Below are 17403 nucleotides of genomic sequence, written 5' to 3'. Positions count from 1 at the left end.
TTTTTGTCATCACCTGCATTTCACTAAGTTTTAATATTGTTTGGGATTTTTCTCAGCAGCAGACTCTACAGAGGAGACTCTGCAAGGTAAACAGATTTTTTACAATATTAGTTGATGTTTTGAGGGTTCATCTTTGGGTATTTATTACCTTCAACAGTCTCGTTGCATCTGGTTGATTTCTTCATCCAGCGTTTAGTGTTGGAATTTTGTGTTTGGGGTAGGTTTGTATTGTGCTGATAACCAAAATTGACAGTGAAAAAATAAAAACTTTCTTCATTCACTAGGAAGGAAGAGACAAACTAGTGGGTGCAGACTCTAAGGATAACATTCTAGTGAACCTTGTGATATTGGCATGTGCTAGCAGAGACTGTGCATACCCCCCCAGCACAGGATTTTCAGGAAAAAAAACACATACGTGTATACAATATTGTTCTACTTGTAGCCATGAGCTGTACACTTGAACTGGTACATTACCATATCTGCTATTTTTGTAAGGTGCACATTTTTGCTGAGAGATTATGTATACACCACAGAACTTTTGTTGGTACCCAGTTCTTCATGTATGCCTTCTCAGGCTAAAAGTTGCCTTAATATCCGACGGTGTCCTCTCTGGTTTCCTGGTTGTCAGTACTGATACTTGTTATAGAAGATTATGCTATGAAGAACTGGAAATGATATAGGCTGACTCCTCTTCCATGTATTGCCTTGCGAGTGCAAAACTGACCAGTGTCTGTTAACATGCTGTTACCAGCATAGAGAAGTAGAGGCTATTTAGTGAAAACTTGTTGAAACAATATCATGTGAATTTTGAGTGAACTTGTGTACAAGGATTTACTGCAGAAATGAATTTCTTCTTGAAGATTTACTCTTGTGGTTGAGTAAGTCATAAATAACCATTCCCAGTTCATTGGTGGTGAAGGAATACCCAATCTTAACAGCACCATATTGTGATTATAGCATTGTACTGTGTCTCTCCCTCTCAACTTTTTTGCTCATCTGATAAGGCAAGGAAGGCTTAGAAAGTCCTAACAACTGATATTTTAACAGTTTTAGTTTTCTTTTACTTTCTAGGAATGTTGGTCTGCGGATGATGGACCATTTAAAACCTAAAAGTGTTTGTATGTAAAACGTACTGAGAGGACTTTAATAAAATAATTCATATGATATACTGAACAGGAAACATCTTTGGAACAGCTTACCACAAAAGTACATTCAAGGGTACATCAGTGTATGTCATGAACAAGCTTGTTTCTTTCCCTTCATTTCTTTAAAACAGCAGTCACTTAGCTTACTAAAGAATTATTATTCCTGATGATGTTCTCACTTTTGACGCACAAGGCTCCACTGTGGCATTTATATTTTTCCCCAAAAGTTCATTTTTTTTAAAATGAGAAACATCTTTATTGAATTATCACTTATGACATAGGCATCATAAACTATAGGTACTTTCTATGCCTGCTTTCCCAAGTATGGAAAATCACTGAAGGTGTGATTTCTAAGTGTATGCTTGCAGTAATTCCATTGTTTTGGAGATTTCTCCCCTCTGAGTTGGTGCGACCATGGAGTTGATATATGTATAATCTTAGGGGGTACAAAACCTTTGCAGTTTGCTTATGTTCCCTTGTGTGTTTTGGACATTTACTCATTTAAGTTATAGTTGAAATGACATAGTTGGTTTAGCTTCAGACCTGATATGATAGTACTAATTGAATTTTTTACTAATTCTGCTTATTTTTTGACTAACTGTGATTATGCTGTTGAGTCCACCCCCCCGACACACACATTCTGTATCTATCTATATAATGTGGAATTGTTGTACTATAGTTAACTGGTTTTGAAAAAAAAAAAGAGATGTCTGTGGGTTATTAGGAAAGTATGACCGGGAAGGGAGTTAGCTGTTGCTGTTTGATTCCATGTAGTGGTATAACCAGGCTTGTTTTTCTTAAATGGCTTCTGAAATAAATGTTTCAAAAGGTGAATAATGTCAGGTAGTCTGCAAAAAAAAGTTATAGTGGTGTGTGGGATTTTTGGGGGAAATTATAGTGGTGTGTGGGATTTTGGGGGGATATGGACACCAATTTTCAATTTATCCATAGAACCAATTGCCCAAGTTAGGTTTGTACTGGACAAGTAATGTAGTCAAGTCTTTTGTCTAGTAAGCTTTGACTGTATCTATGTAATGAATAATCAGGAACACTACATTCTTTTTCTGTGAGAAGCTTGCTGTCTCATTGTGGGTCAAAATTGCAGACTTGCTACAGATTAGGTGTATAGGAATTTGTCTTTACGAGTGATCATGGTTTGACAAAACAGCAGTATCAAAAATGACCAACTCTGTTGACAAACTTGAATTCAGAAGGGCTCAAATGAAAGTAACACATTTATCCAAAAACTGTTGGAGCATTCTTATGTGAATTGCAGCAGTGCTTGTTGTCCTTGCTTTTTGAATGCCACAGTAACTTTGGAATCTTTTTCTCTTTTCCTAGAGGGAAGACTGCTGAGGAAGCTGCAGATGAAATTATTGCATACCATCTTCCTAAACTTAAAGAAATGATGTTGAATGGTGAAGTACATATTGATAATATAGATGTGTTTTATGAGAAGGGTGTATTCGAGCAGAAGCCTACCAAAGAAATTCTGAAGGCTGGAAAGAATTGTGGTCTCCAGATAAACTTTCATGGGGATGAGTTTTATCCAATGAATTCAGCAGAGGTACTGAAAAAGACTGGTATAGTACATGTTTTAGACTAGAGAGTTAGTTGAGAAGCTAAAAGTTAGAATTTTGTTAGCTGTCTTTCCCCGTTCATATATCCTTTGTTTGACTAAGTGAAAAAGAATAAACTACACTAGACATGTCATGTCTGGATGTCAGGACCTGCCAGCATCCTGAGTAGAAATCATTCATCCTTTAAATGGACAGATGAGATGTTTGTGTTTCATTTTTTTTTCTTTTTTCCCTTACTTTTTATTTATTAAAAGCCATTTACCTAATTTGAAGGTTTTCCAAGGCATCATATGCAGCATTTAGTCACTATATCATTTTTGTGAAGATGCTTCATTGTCTAAACTTCAAGCATAAAATATAAGAATGCAGGTTTTATTGTAAATTTTATTTTTTTTTTTGCTTTTGTGTCATTCCATTTAATGTTTTTTTTTCAGGGGTTAACCATACCAAGATAATATTAACCCGGTGGTGGTGGGGAACTCCACATACAAAGGAAAAGCTAACACTCTTAAGGCACAGTTGATCGGTACAACTAAGTAGTCCAGCAATGTACCCATAGCATTCTCAAAACAGAAATGAACTCCTGTGATATTCCTATGGAAAGCATGTTAAGCAGGCATGTAAAATACATTTTGTAGTATGAATTGTAACAGAAGTTGTAGTGAGAAGGACCAAGTAAGTAGATATAGTTCTGTGTTCATTATTTACAAAAGTTTGTATCAGAAGTTACATTTAAATAAGTATTTGTGACACAGTGGACACAATGGAGAAGAATGGTTAGGCAGTTAGTAAAGATGTTCTTCATACTGATCACTGCTTCAGTAGCCTTAGCTGTGTGGGTTATGTCCTGCCAAGGATACAACTGGTCAGCTTCCAAAGCTTTAGGGTACTTTCCATGCGCTTAGTCAGGCTGCTCAAGATGAGCTGACTAAAAGACAAGTTTGGACACTAAGCCTTTCAGAGTTTACTGTTGCCGAGTTTGGTCCTCTGAGGCATTTGAGGATAGACTGCCAGCTTCTGCTTTCCTTTGCTGGGCAGATAAGTTCCCTTTATGGAGAAAAAAACTTTCATTTTCTTAAATTTATTGTAGCTTTATTACTTTCCTCTTCAGGAAAGTTATTTTAAATGTAGGAGTGCTGTGTTTTAACAGACTGCCTCAAGACTGTAAAGTTCTTTTAAATGGAGCACTTGTTTTTTCTGCCAGTTTAAAAGTAGTGTAAGCTAACTAAAAACATATTTTCTGTGATGAAACTGTTTATTTTTCCATTGTGGGGCTGCCGTAGTATAACTGAAAACATATTTTCTGCAAAGAAATTTATTTTTCCGTTGTGGGGCTGCCATAGTGTTTGAAAGTGCTTCTTACCGTGTTTTTTTCTGTCAGAAATTAACTTTTGTGGATTGGTCGCTTTGCCAACATTTGCTGCTAGTCTTACCTGGGAAAGAGGCACCATTTTCAGCCTGACCATGGAACACATTGCTGGTCCCATGGATGGTCCTCCTTCCAGCCACAAAAAGAAACAGTTAAGCAAATAACCTTTGCAACCACAGCAGGCTAGCAGTTTGCCACAGCCACAAGTGGGGACTCCGCTGTGACATTTTTTGTACCTCAGACCACTCGTCCTTTACCTCATATCCCTCTGGTGTAGCACCTACAGCCACAGTGGACCCAGGGTTAATCATGCCCTCTATGGCTGTTGGGAGTCTCCTCAGTGGGCAAGGGAGAGACCCTCTTGTCAGCCCGGGTAGGGGGAAGAGGAAAAGTTTCCCTGATGTGTTAGAATGATGTGCCCATTCCTGGGGAAGCAGTGTCTGCCATTAGTAAAACAGCTAGCCCTGTTTTTCCTGTCCAAAAGAAAACCAGGCATGTATGAAATACTCCTAATTTCTTTGAATAGGAGTAATTTACTGTAACTGGCTGTGGGTTTAATTCAGGCTATTGATCTTTCTTGTAAAGTAGTTTCTGGTAAAATAAAAAGCAATTGCACTTTTCCTGAAGTGATTCAAGATTCTGAATCTGAAAAGGAAGATGCAGGAACAGATTCAGGATTTTGTGCTCACATTTCTGATTGACTCAGAGGAGAGCTCATGTTCTGATTCTGTCTGGGGGGGGGGGGGGGGTACTATTTCTAGAATGTCCCAGTGTTTTCAGTGCAACAACACTGAGTTTTCTGAGTCCCTCAGAAAATAGTATAAGGTGTTGCAGAAGGATTTTCCAGAACCTACACCCATTCCTCCTGCCCTGTCTGCTTTAGGGAATGTGTGTCTTACTTTTCCTGATTGTCAGCCAGTGGTCCCTAAAAAGGCAGATAGGATCTATAAAGTTCCTCACTGTATTAAATTTTTATACACTATTTCCAATCCTGGCCCAGCAGACTATAGCCTGAGTTGACTCCACTGCTGCTAAGCATTTAGTTAAGTTTAATCCTACTCTTTCTAAAAAGGATGGGAAAATTATTGCTAGGTTTAGGGAAAACTGTATACTTGTTCTACTTTGATTTTCAGAATGTTAAATTGTCAGGATCATATGGTAGTTTGTTCTTACAAACTGATAAAGTATGAGGAATATTTTATCTACAGTTTTTTTGTGTGTGTAGAAAAATCTGCATTAAATAACTTAGTTTCTTCTATTGCACAGGTCACTACTCATTGTTTCCAGTGTATGAGTATGACTTTGTTGATTTTACTTCCAGGGCTATGGCCACTGGTACTGTTTTAAGGAGGTTTGTTTGGCTGCATTCTCAGAACTTTCCAGATGATGTAAAAAATGAGATTTTAAATTCTCCCTTGTGTAGAGATTGTGTTTGGCTTGTCTGCTGCAGAGTTGATCAAAAAGTGTTATGAAAGGGGCAAGCTGATCCAGCGAATCTCTTAAGATTTTTCAGCCCTTCTTTTCCAAGTTGTTCTTGGGGGTCTTTTTTCTCTTTATCCCAGTTTAGCAAAAAACAAAATAAACAGTCTCAACAGATTTTAGGTAAATAGATGTTTAAGAAGTGGCAAGAGGGATATGAAAAGACATCTCAACCCCCCCCCCCACAAAGTCAGACAGTCCAACAAGTCTGACTGTCTGAGAACTTTTGACCCCCTCCCACCCTGGCCCCATTTCCTTTTCCAGAAAGTCTGCTGGCAAAAAGAAAAATGAAGATTCAGATTGTTTCAGACAAATGGGTTATGAAAATCATTTATCAGGGTTACAGATGTTAGTGGGAGGAAATTCCTCCTTTGCAGGGAGTCATTTTTGTTTCCACCTGTTCATCACATACTATCCAAAGGAGTAAGTGAACCAGTTCCTTCTTTTCAGGTGGAAGTTTTTTTTTAGTCACGGATTTTCCTGGTGCCAGAGAAAGAAAATGCTTTGAGACCAGTTCAGGATCTTTCCTTCCTAAATCTGTTTGTAACAGTGCCAAAATTCAAAGTGGTGTCACTTCTCAACCTGTTACTACTACTTCCTCTTTCAAGTTTCCTGGACACAGTAGACTTTTTAAAAGATACTTCTCATCACTTTCCTATTCATCCAAACCAGATGTTTGTTCAGGTTTTGTGTGTCTGGTTCGCATCATCAGTTTGGACTGTCCACTGCACCAACAGTGTTCACAAAATGTCTAGAACCAGTTGTAGCTCATGGCAGGCTACAGGGTCTCCACGTATTTCCATGTTTAGATGACTTGCTTATTTTTGCATTGTCTTTTTTCAAAAAGTCAGAAATCGTCCTCTTGCGTTAGAGATCTCTTGCAAAATCTGGGATTCAAAAACGACATTCAAAAGTCAGTCTTGACTCCCTCACACAGGAATTCTGTTCCTGGGATGTCAACAAGATGCCTCATTTCAAAGAGAATTTCTTCCACAGGAAAAAAATAAATCTTTATGTAGATATGTTTTCCACTCAGAGTTCAGTCACTGTGTTGGGAATACCTCATGATTTTAGGTCCCATGGCATCTCTAATTCTCATGATACCCCTGGCACGACTCCACATGAAAAAGATACAGTGGTATCTGAAATCTTTTTGTTCCTAGCATCAACACCCTTTATGTTATTATATCCCAGTACTGGAGTTTGCCAGAAGACGAATCTTTTGGTGGAGACAAGAGCTAACCTTAAATCCAGGTCTCCCCTTTTCCCTCCGTGCTTCAAAGCATTCATTCACCACAGAAGCTTCAGACTTTGCTTGGGGAGCATTTTCAGGAGGGATAAAAATGCAGGGGGTGGGGGACCTGTTTTCAGTGGGCGAACACTGAGGTTTTTCAGTCCCTCAGAAAATGTTAGCTTGGGGTGTAGCTCTACAGCACAATCTCGGTCTACAGGTGGCCTACAGCCTGTCTGAGCAAAACAAAAATTTTGTGGCAGACAAGCTAAGAAGGACAAAAGCAGACCTTCACGAATGGAAATTAGATGAGGATGGCTCCCAAGATTTGCTCCATCTATGGGAAGTTCCTCATGCAGATCTTGTCTCCTCTCTGAACAATCGGCAGGCAAAATTCTGCTTTAGGACTCCACATAAGAAGACCTGAAAGACAGATGTTTCTTTTCCGTGTACAGGAATGTTCTGTATGTTGTTCCACCCTTTTCAGTGACATCCAGGGTACTTCTCAAGAAGCAGAAGGAATCCCCCAAGTCATTGTGGTGATACCTTTATTGTCCACGCAGAAGTGTTCTTCCCTTTTTTTTTTTTTAATGTACAGAGATTGTCACTACAAGCTTCTTCACAAATGGATCTACTCACATGAGAACAGGGGTGATGTTCTTCATTCCACATTGCTGCAGTCCTAACTATTGGGTAGTCCGCTGTCCAGTCGGCCCGAATACCAAAGTATATGGCTGACGTCGGTCAGGGCGCATTAGACTGATGTCAGTACGTCAGGGTACTAATGCGCATGACCGACGTCATATCCTCAGTCTTTTTTGCCGCATGGTCCGATGCAGAAGCAATTTTGCGAGTGCAGGTTGGCGTTCTGAAAATTTCTGAAGTCAGAGTTTCAGACCGAATCAAAGTTGGCTAAGTACCCCGTTGGGGAATATTTTGGTTTTTTCTTGCCTCAGTATTTTACCGGATGTCAGAAAAAGTGAATAACTGTATTTCTTGTGGGAAACAGATACCTCATAGGGATTACCATACTTTGTGTATACCTTGTTTAGGGCCTGAGCACGACGTTGTTGGATGCCGTTCTTGTGCTAGATTTAACAAACGCACTATTAAGAGAAGGTTAGACTGTGCCAGGTTAGTGTTTGGGAAACATTGTAACTATAAAATGCCGTCGGATACTCCGACGCCGGCTTCGGCTAAATAGCGCAAGGACAAAACAGCTAAGCCTAGGGGAAGAACCGACAGTCCCAGACGTCGGTTCTTTGGAGGGCTCAGTGGAGCCGGAGGTTTTGCCAGGTGTTTCTTTGCAGTCTCAGGGAGAGACTTTACTGTTACAGGATGTTTCCTCTCAGGAAGTAGGCCAGGCTGAGGGCGCTTCTCAGGTGGCTGTTCTTCCCTCGCTTCCTAAGGTGGTTAGGGCCTCCCCTTCTGTTCCCAAGGCTTCCTTAAGGGCAGGCCAAGTTTTGCTTCAGTGAGGGTTTCTCCTAGTGCTTCAGGGTCTTTGCCTAAGAAACATATGCTTAAAATGGCAGAAGATTTGATTACTATGATAAGGGGTTCTATGCCCCCTCCTGATAAGAGGCCTAGGGTGGAACCTGAGCTTGAGAGTTTTGAGCAATGCTCGGAGGCTTCTGAGTCTTCGGCTGAAGACTTGCAGGAGTTCCCTACTTATTCTGATTCTGATGTGGATGATTCTACTCCTTCAGCTTCTCCTCCTGAGGATTTTTCATTTTCAGAGACTTTGCATTCCATGAGGGAGCATTTTAAATGGGAAGGCCAAGATTTCTCTGATTCCAGGAAAAGGCTTAGGGAGTTCTTGTTTTACCCCGCATAGGCCTTTAGCTATACCTCCTGTTTTGAATGTGGTAGAAGATGTTTTTGCAGAGGCTTCCTGAATCCTGATTCTTTGCCTCCTGCCCCAGTTAAACCGGATAGGTATTATAGGGTGCCTGAAGCTCATAAGTATCTTTTAAGAGTCCTAGGGCAGACCCGAAACTGTCTCTCAGGGGCCTAAAGGTGTAAAGGCCTCAGTTGTTAAAAATCCTGTCCCTCCTGATAAAGAGGCAAGGGCTTTGGATAGATGGGGAAAGAAAGTGTATACTTCTTCCACTTTAGCCATGAGGGCGTTGAATTGTCAGTTTCACATGTTAAAATATCAGAATTATCTTCTTTCACAGTTGAAATCTAAGGTGGATGCTCTGGCGGAAGGTATTGACTGTAAAGAGTTGCAGGATTTAGTTCATGTGTCTGAACAGGTGGGTAAACATTCCTTGCAATGTGGTTTTGATGCTGTGCAGGCCTCTTCCAGGGTGGCTGCCACTGGTTCTGTTCTTCGAGGCACGCCTGGATGAGAGATCAGAACTTAGCTGAGCATGTTAAGACAAGGATTTTGGATGCTCCTTTGCAGTCTGATGTGTTGTTTGGTTCGCCTGTGGAAGCAGTTTTGAAGAAAATGGAGGACAAGGCTAAATCTATGCAAACTGTTAAAGACTTTTACAGGTGCAGCCTCCGAAGTTTAGTAGAAATTGGCCTGCTAAGTGTTGGACTTTTCCTGCTTATGATTCCCAGTCTAGGGGTAGGTCTAGACGTGGTAGGGGCAGAGCTCAGGGTTCTTTTAGGCCTAGGACAGGGAGTTCCCCTGCTCAGAATTCTGGGGAGGGCAGGGGTCAGTCCTTTCGTAAGCAGACCCAATGACCTGCCTTTTCAGCTGCCAGTTCATTCTCGCCTGGCAGCACCGTTGGGAGGAAGGCTGTCTCTTTTCAAAGAAAATTGGGATTTAATTACCCAAGACAGATGGGTTCTGGATATCATTCACCACGGTTACAGGTTTTATTTCCATACCTTGCCTCCTTTCAAAGGCATGCCAGACATTCCTCCTCTACAAAGACAAGAGGCGCACAAGCAAATTACTTTGTTACTCCAAATAGGGGCTATTCAGCCAGTTCCTGTGCCAGAAAAAGGCCTAGGATTTTATTCTCGCCTGTTCCTAGTACCAAAGAAGGGGAACACGTGGAGACCAATTTTGGATTTATCTATCCTCAACACTTATCTGGACATTCCCAAGTTCAAAATGTTGACGTTACAACAGCTTTTACCTCTGCTGGGCAAAGATCACTGGATGGTAACTTTAGATCTCAAGGAAGCTTACCTTCATGTGCCAATAAGACTAAGTTGCAGGAAGTATCTACGTTTTCGAGCTGGAAATTCTCATTATCAGTTCTCTGCATTGCCCTTTGGCTTATCTACTGCGCCCAGAGTATTCACAAAGGTTCTGGCTCCAGTGATAGCTTACTTCAGGCTAAAAGGAATTCAAATCTATCCTTACTTGGACGATTGCCTGATTCTGGCTCAAGAAAAAGAAGACCTTCTACAGCATCTGGAATATGTCATAGCAGTGCTAAGATGCCTAGGGTATTCTGTGAACGAAATAAAGTCCAGTCTAGTACCCTCTCAGGACATGTGCTTTCTGGGTGTGAGACTGAATACAGCAGCCCAGATGGCATTTTTAACCCCGGACAAACAAAAGAATCTTTCCAGTTACTTCCATCAACTATCTCTTCAGTCCGGGCTGACTGCAAGGACAGTCCTTCAAGCCTTAGGGTTCATGGCATCTTGTATTCTGGTGCTTCCCAATGCCAAACTGCATATGAGGAAGCTACAATGGTATCTCAAAAATCTGTGGACACAGCACTGCCAGGATTTGGACACTGTCATTCAAATAATACCTTGCATTCAAAAGGAATTTTTGTGGTGGGCTCAGGAATGTCACCTAAACAAGGGACTCTCTGTGACCCGGCCAGAGGCAAGTCAGATTCTAACGACAGATGCCTCAGATGTTGCTTGGGGAGCTCATCTAAATGGAAAGTGGATACAAGACAAGTGGCCTGCCAGACTACAACATCTACAAATCAACATGAAAGAGATGTTAGCAGTTCAGTTTGCATTAATTGCTTTCAAGGAGTTACTTCTTCCAGGGCAGGTGTTGATTCTAACAGACAACACAACTGTCATGTGGTACATCAACAAACAAGGGGGAACACATTCTTACCCTTTGTGCAGACAAGCAATGATTTTATGGGAGACTGCGCTCAGTCTGCAACTAACTCTTCAGGCAAGGTTTCTGCCGGGGCACAGAACTCCTTAGCAGATGTATTAAGCAGACAAATCATGGATCCCCACGAGTGGAAACTGGATCTTCATGTATTTCAAAATTGACAGTGTCATGGGGAACTCCAGACATAGATCTGTTCGCTTCTCCACTAAACCACCAGCTGCCACAGTTTTGCACTAAAGGATTTCATCACACAGCTTGGAAAGTGGATGCTCTTTCTTTCAGTTGGAAAAATCTTCATGTGTATGCCTTTCCACCTCTGCCTCTTCTTCCAAAGGTGCTTCTAAAGGTCAGACAAGACAAGCCAAGGATGATTTTAATAGCTCCAGATTGGCCTCGGCAGCACTGGTACCCATTACTGAGGAGTCTGGTAAGGAAGCCTCCATGGCCTTTACCCTTGATTCCACACCTGTTGTCTCAGAGGGACGGTCATCTGCTCAATGTCAAGCTTCACTCTCTACATCTAACAGCCTGGCATATTCTGTTTTGAAAGACAGCAGGTCTCAGCTTCCTCAACAAGTTTTAAATGTGATTATGGAAGCCAGAAGACCTAGTACAAGGAAAGTGTACGCAGAAAAATGGAAGAGGTTTTTGTTTTGGAGTGCAGCAAACAATTTGGAGATTACTGAGCCTAATTTGAGTGTGGCTCTTCAATATCTCACTGAGTTACTGGACAAAGGTTTGTCTTTCTCTTCCATTAAGATTCATGCTGCAGCAATTTCAGCTCACTATGATTGTGACCCACCATTGTTTTCGCATCCTTTGTTCAAGCAATTTCTTAGAGGGGCAAAGAATATAAGACCCCCATAAGAGCTCCTACTCCTGCTTGGGATCTCAATTTTGTGTTGGAGAAACTTACTCTACAACCTTTTGAGCCTCATGGCTACTGCTGAATTGAAATACTTGTCATGGAAGACTGCTTTTTGTTGGCCATTACTTCTGCAAGAAGGGTTTCTGAGTTGCAGGCCCTTATGGCAGTGGAGCCTTTTTGATTTTTCATAAGGATAGGGTATCTTTACGTACTAATCCTTCCTTTATGCCTAAGGTGGTTTCTAGTGTGGCTTTAAACCAAACTATTCATTTGCCTACCTTTTATGCAGATCCCCAAAATAAAGGGGAAAAGATTTTGCACACTTTAGATGTACACAGGCTGCGTTATTATTTGAGCAGGACTAAGGATTTTAGGCAGTCTCAGCAGTTGTTTGTTTCTTTTGCTTTGACCTCAAAGGGCAAGCCTGTGTCAAAACAAACTATTTCTAGGTGGATTGGGTGTTGCATTACATTTTGTTATTCCCATCATGGCAAGGAGATTCCAGCTGGGATTAGGCCTCATTCCACTAGGGCTACTGCCACTTCCACAGCATTTCTAAGGGGGGTGGCAACTAAGGATATTTTGGAGGCAGCTACTTGGAGTTCAGTGCATACTTTCTCTAAGCATTATCACCTTCCTCTTTACTCTAAGTCTAGGGCTGGTTTTGCCACAGCTATTTTGCAAGGCATGTTGTCAGTTCCTGCTTCCTTATGATTTGCCAGCCTCCCTTACCTCTGCTTTGGGATTCTACCCAATAGTTAGGACTGCAGCAATGTGGAATGAAGAACATAGTACAGTTTTGTACCTACCATAAATGTAGATGTTCGAGGATCCACATTGCTGCAGTCCAATTTTCCCTCCCTCCTTCCCCTCTGTGTTTAGGGGTGGTTGTGTAGGTGAGGTTATATTCTGCTAATCGTGTATATATTGTATATATATATATATTTTTTTTGGTGCAGGTATTTTGGGAGTTTTTGTTTTTGGCCTTATCTTTTCAGGGTCTTCTGACATCTGGGGCAAGAAAAGACTGAGGATATGACGTCGGTCATGCGCATTAGTACCCTGACGTACTGACGTCAGTCTAATGCGCCCTGACCGACGTCAGCCATATACTTTGGTATTCGGGCCGACTGGACAGCGGACTACCCAATAGTTAGGACTGCAGCAATGTGGATCCTCGAACATCTACATTTATGGTAGGTACAAAACTGTACTTTTTATATACACCCTGACCCTAATCAAATTCATCTGACTGCCTGGATAAGGTACTAATTCCATTTAAGCACTTCTTAGCTGAGGGTGTGCAGCAGGTACTAATGGAGGCAAGAAAGCCTGCTACTAGGAAGTCGTATATTAGCAATTGGAAAAGGTTTTCTACTTGCTGCTAACAACATAACCAGCAGCAACTCAGCCTAGTGTTTCTCTGATTTTACAATGTTTGTGAGTTACTATGTTTTGGCCTGTCTTGCTTCTCCATCGAGGCTCATTTATTGGCCATTTCAACATGTCTGCCCCATGGATCCCTTTCAGTGCATTCTCATGTCAAAATGTTTTTGAGATGGATTTTGTATAAGAGACCTTCAAAAAAATGTGTCTACTGCTTGGGGTCTTAATTTTGTGCTAGAGAAGTTAACACTTGCGCAGTTTGAACCAGCTTGTCTGGCTAACTTTGAGGTTCTTAACACGGAAAACTTTTTTACTGATTTCTCAGATTACTGCAAAGAGAGTGGCTGTGTTGCAAGCTCTTATGGTGAGTTAACCTTGTCTCATTTTCCGCAGAGACAGGGTTTCTTTGAGAACTGATCTTTCTTTTATGTCTAAAGTGGTATGGAGGATTCCTTTAAGCCAAACTATCCATATCCCCGTTTCTTTCCTGAACGTAATAATAAGGGAGAAAGGGTATTCCATACCTTGAATTCCTACAGACAGCTCATTACTATCTTAACAGATCAAAACCTTTCAGATCTATGGATCAGTTTGTTTCTTGTGAAGGTAAGAAGGGATAACCTGTGTCAAAACAGCAGAGTATTTCTAAATGGTTGACTCAGGCTATCACCTTTGTTGTTCTCACCTCAGCAGACTGTTCCAGGGTGGGTCAATGCCCAGTCTGCAAGGGCTTTTGCTTCAGCCATATGTAAATATATTACTCCTAGCTTTGTCTTACCAGGGCTTTGTCTCCTATCTCAGTTGCCATGAAAGCTCTGAAGGGCTTGGCCCTCAAACCTGTGTGTTTTAGGCAGCTCAGTTCAAACTGCCTGATAGTTTGAACTTAAGGAAGGTGCCGTGAAGCTTTGCATGCTGGTCGGCTTTTATGTCCTTGTTAGGATATAACCCATATAGGCAAGTTTACTTGTGCAATTGTACTTTTTTGCTGTATGAGAACTGCTGGGTCCCTAAGCGTGGTGTTGCTGTTTTTATTTTTTATTTATTTATTTTTTTACCTTTCCATGTCTGCTGACCATCACATCCTCCTCCTATCAGATCCTGTACCACTGGCAAGTTTTCACTGTCTGAAGTGTGGACCATGAGGTTGACATGCTAATGAGACCTGCCATCACTGTCTTGGTAGCTCCTAGAACACTTCATTCCCTGAAAATCTACAATTGTTATTGACAAAATGTTACACTGGCCCCAACCACTCCCGATCAGGAAGCTGGCATAGGTCAGTCAGTCCATCCCTCCCCTAGCCAGCTTCTCTAGGACCTAAACTGCTACTCAGGCTTGAGTCGTTTGGGTCTTCTTGCGGCCAAACTGTTCTTGCTGCTGATTTTCTGCTGTGTAGTACACTTATATGCACTGGTTATTTGATGGAAAACTGGCATAAAGAACAAAGCTATCGCACTAAAAATATGATCTCACCTCAAGTGTAGTCACGCTATAAACTTAACACTGAGCTATTGAGCTTTTGATTGTATCTTAATTCTGCTGAAATTGACTAATTGCCAAGCCCTGCTAGATTTGAGATGAGCCCTTTTTTTTTCCTGTGTTTTTAACTGAGTTTTACTGTGGTACATCCACACTTTTTACCTTTTCTGTGCTCCTTAGTAATCTAGTGAACTCCTTCTGGTTTACTGTAGTGAGATTAGATAGAGAACCAAGCCATTTCTAGTCCCCTGATTGCTGTAGTGCCATGAAAAATGTAATTTGTTGTTGGCCAGTGTGCTCTTGAGTTGTTTCAGATATTTAGCTATTTTCGGTGTTGCTATAAATTACTGGAGTGTGCACAGCACAGTGCTTAGAGCAGTGGAATTTCGATGTGTACTGTATAGATGCCTTAATTCATTATCTGTCTTGATAATGCTTACCTATCCCAAATACTATCAGTTAGTGTAGTTTTACAAGTACAGCTAGCTACCTGCAGCTGCAGGACAGGCCACAGTGTGCAGCAAGTCCCCAGGCATTATCCATCAGCCTATAGTTGCTGTGTTGCTCTTGCCTTACATTTGCTTGGAGACTCTGCATTGATCTTTGTCGCATTTGCAACCTTAACCTTGGCCATTTCATTTAGTTTACTGGAAACAAATCAGAACGTAATCTATTGGGAAACCAAGATAAGGGATTAAATAGTAAATAAGCAAAGCATCACAGGGTTGGTATAGTTTATTACCTTAGAGTCAACTGGCAAAAATTAAGGCAGTGTGTCTCAGCTTTTATACAAAGTCACAGGATGCAATCCTGCCTCTACAGAAGTAGAATTTAGCTGTTTTCCTTTTTAAAGTTTTCTGTTTCTCAAAGCTAACTTTAGAAATGCTGGCTAAAGCATTTTATTTTTAAAGAAGCTATTGCTGCTATTAGCTCTTTGCATTCATTCAGCTTTAATATTAGTTTTGTATGTTGCAAATGAATTTTAATTAACATTAATAACAGCTGATGTAGAGCTTTATGTAATCAGATCAGTAAGTCTGCAGAAATCTGTCATATACCTTGGGTAACTTGAAGAGAGATATAATGTTTTTCTTCAGATTTAGATGGCCTACAGAAGTAAAATCAGTGCATATATTTCCATCTTGATCATTAGCGGACCGGAGTTCCGCTGTGGCGACCCCTAACCGGGAAAAGCCGAAAGACACAGACAAACATGTATTATTTCAATTATTATCATGATGTATGCACCTTACATATTTTTCACAGTTAATGTTTCTGATAGAAAATTACAAATCAACACATTTTACATTTTCTTAACAGAGTGTTCCGCTGTGCTACAGCTGAATATGTGTCAGTTTATGACCTTTTGTTCCATTCTGATGACCCTTAGCTAACAGAATTTCATGCTGATTTTATCCATATAACGGACTGATCATGTGTTTTGGAAGTTGCTTCTCATAACTGGTTTACGTCTGCCTTTTTACAGGAATTAATTCCAATCAATTAAATGTTAATTTTATTGATAGTTATATTTTTGAGGAATTTATATAAGCACTAATGTGTAATCCCTCTTGGCTGAGGCCCTTTTAGCCCGGCAGTGTATTTTCATGCAGCTTCTTCCCAGCCACTGATAGAACCTCTCAGCCAAAAGAACCACGTTTTTCATCTTAAATTTGTGCTTTTTTTTTCTGGTACTTGCATATTATTACAACCAGATTTCCAAGCTGCACAAAGTTGTAATGTTTTTTTGCAAAAGTATGTATATTAACCTCATAAGGGTTGGTTAAAGTCTGAATTACTATTCTATCACATTGTTCATGACTTTGAAAGAGGAATAACAGCAAAATTCCTTCTCTGGGTAGTTTCGTTTCCTGACGTAACTTGATGACAAATGCAATAAAGATGCCTGCTGTTTGAGTCCTGTGAAGAGCCTGTTTCTTTTTTTACATTTTTCTAAATGTTTACTAAGCAGCTCATAAACTACACATTTTACAGAAGTATGCAGAAAATTAAATAAATAAAAGTAATATTACAGCTGCAAACTACTATTTACTAAATGAATACAGTAAGCAAAATCGACTGCATTCAGTGAATAGAAGTACGAGGAGAAACGTTGTACATTAAAATATCATGGCATCCACATAGAAATGTAAAACCGTGAATCTCACTGTCGAGTACTAAAAACCAAGAATATGTCCATTCCATAACACACATGGTAAAAAAGGTCTGCAAACCAACACTTTCGAAAACGCATGACTTGCAATTGTATACATGTTACAAAGTCCACTGAAAAGCTTTCATACCATGGCCATTCCAATCGTAAAATAGTTTGAGGTGTACAACACAGGATCAACATAATACTCAGAGTTGCATGACTAAAGATCATCACAAGTTGGCATACATTCAGAAATTCAAGGAAAATGACATCGCTTAATGAAGTCTGTGAGCAACATTTTATTTTATGTGACAGTAAGTCACGTCGGAAATGTACGTTCCAGAGAAATGCAAAATGTGACCGTTATTCCTTTTTCTGAGTCATACACAATGTGATAGAGTAAAAATTACTACTTTACACACCCCTTTTAAGGCTAACCTTAATATTTTCGGCCAAACATAATGAATTTCTGCAGCCTGGAAATCTGGTTGCGATAATACGGAAGTACCTTTTTTTTTTCTGATCAGCTTCGTCAGTTAGCCGGAGGTGGCTTATGATCTTGGGTTCATTTTCAGGAATGTAAGAATACAAGTACAGCATTCCTCTCTCCAGATCACAAGTATGATGTTTACTAACAATTACATATTCAATGTAACA

At 40.5% G+C, this 17403-nt stretch overlaps 1 protein-coding gene across 3 annotated transcripts in view; it reads left to right on the top strand.

Moving 5' to 3' along the window:
* AMDHD1 (amidohydrolase domain containing 1) overlaps positions 1-17403 on the top strand; it is an 868564-nt gene that overhangs the window by 461068 nt on the left and 390093 nt on the right. For all 3 annotated transcript variants that reach the window (XM_044087629.1, XM_044087628.1, XM_044087631.1), the window contains one exon: positions 2487-2712. In XM_044087629.1, coding sequence (XP_043943564.1) covers positions 2487-2712 — 226 coding nt within the window. The remainder of the gene's footprint in view (positions 1-2486; positions 2713-17403) is intronic.

Source organism: Protopterus annectens, chromosome 11.part0 (genome assembly GCF_019279795.1).
Source record: "Protopterus annectens isolate FY-2018-M chromosome 11.part0, PAN1.0, whole genome shotgun sequence".
In the NCBI taxonomy this organism is placed as follows: Eukaryota; Metazoa; Chordata; order Ceratodontiformes; family Protopteridae; genus Protopterus; species Protopterus annectens.
The sequence above is the reverse complement of the archived record's forward strand: the minus strand, read 5'-3'. Positions and strand labels throughout refer to the sequence as shown.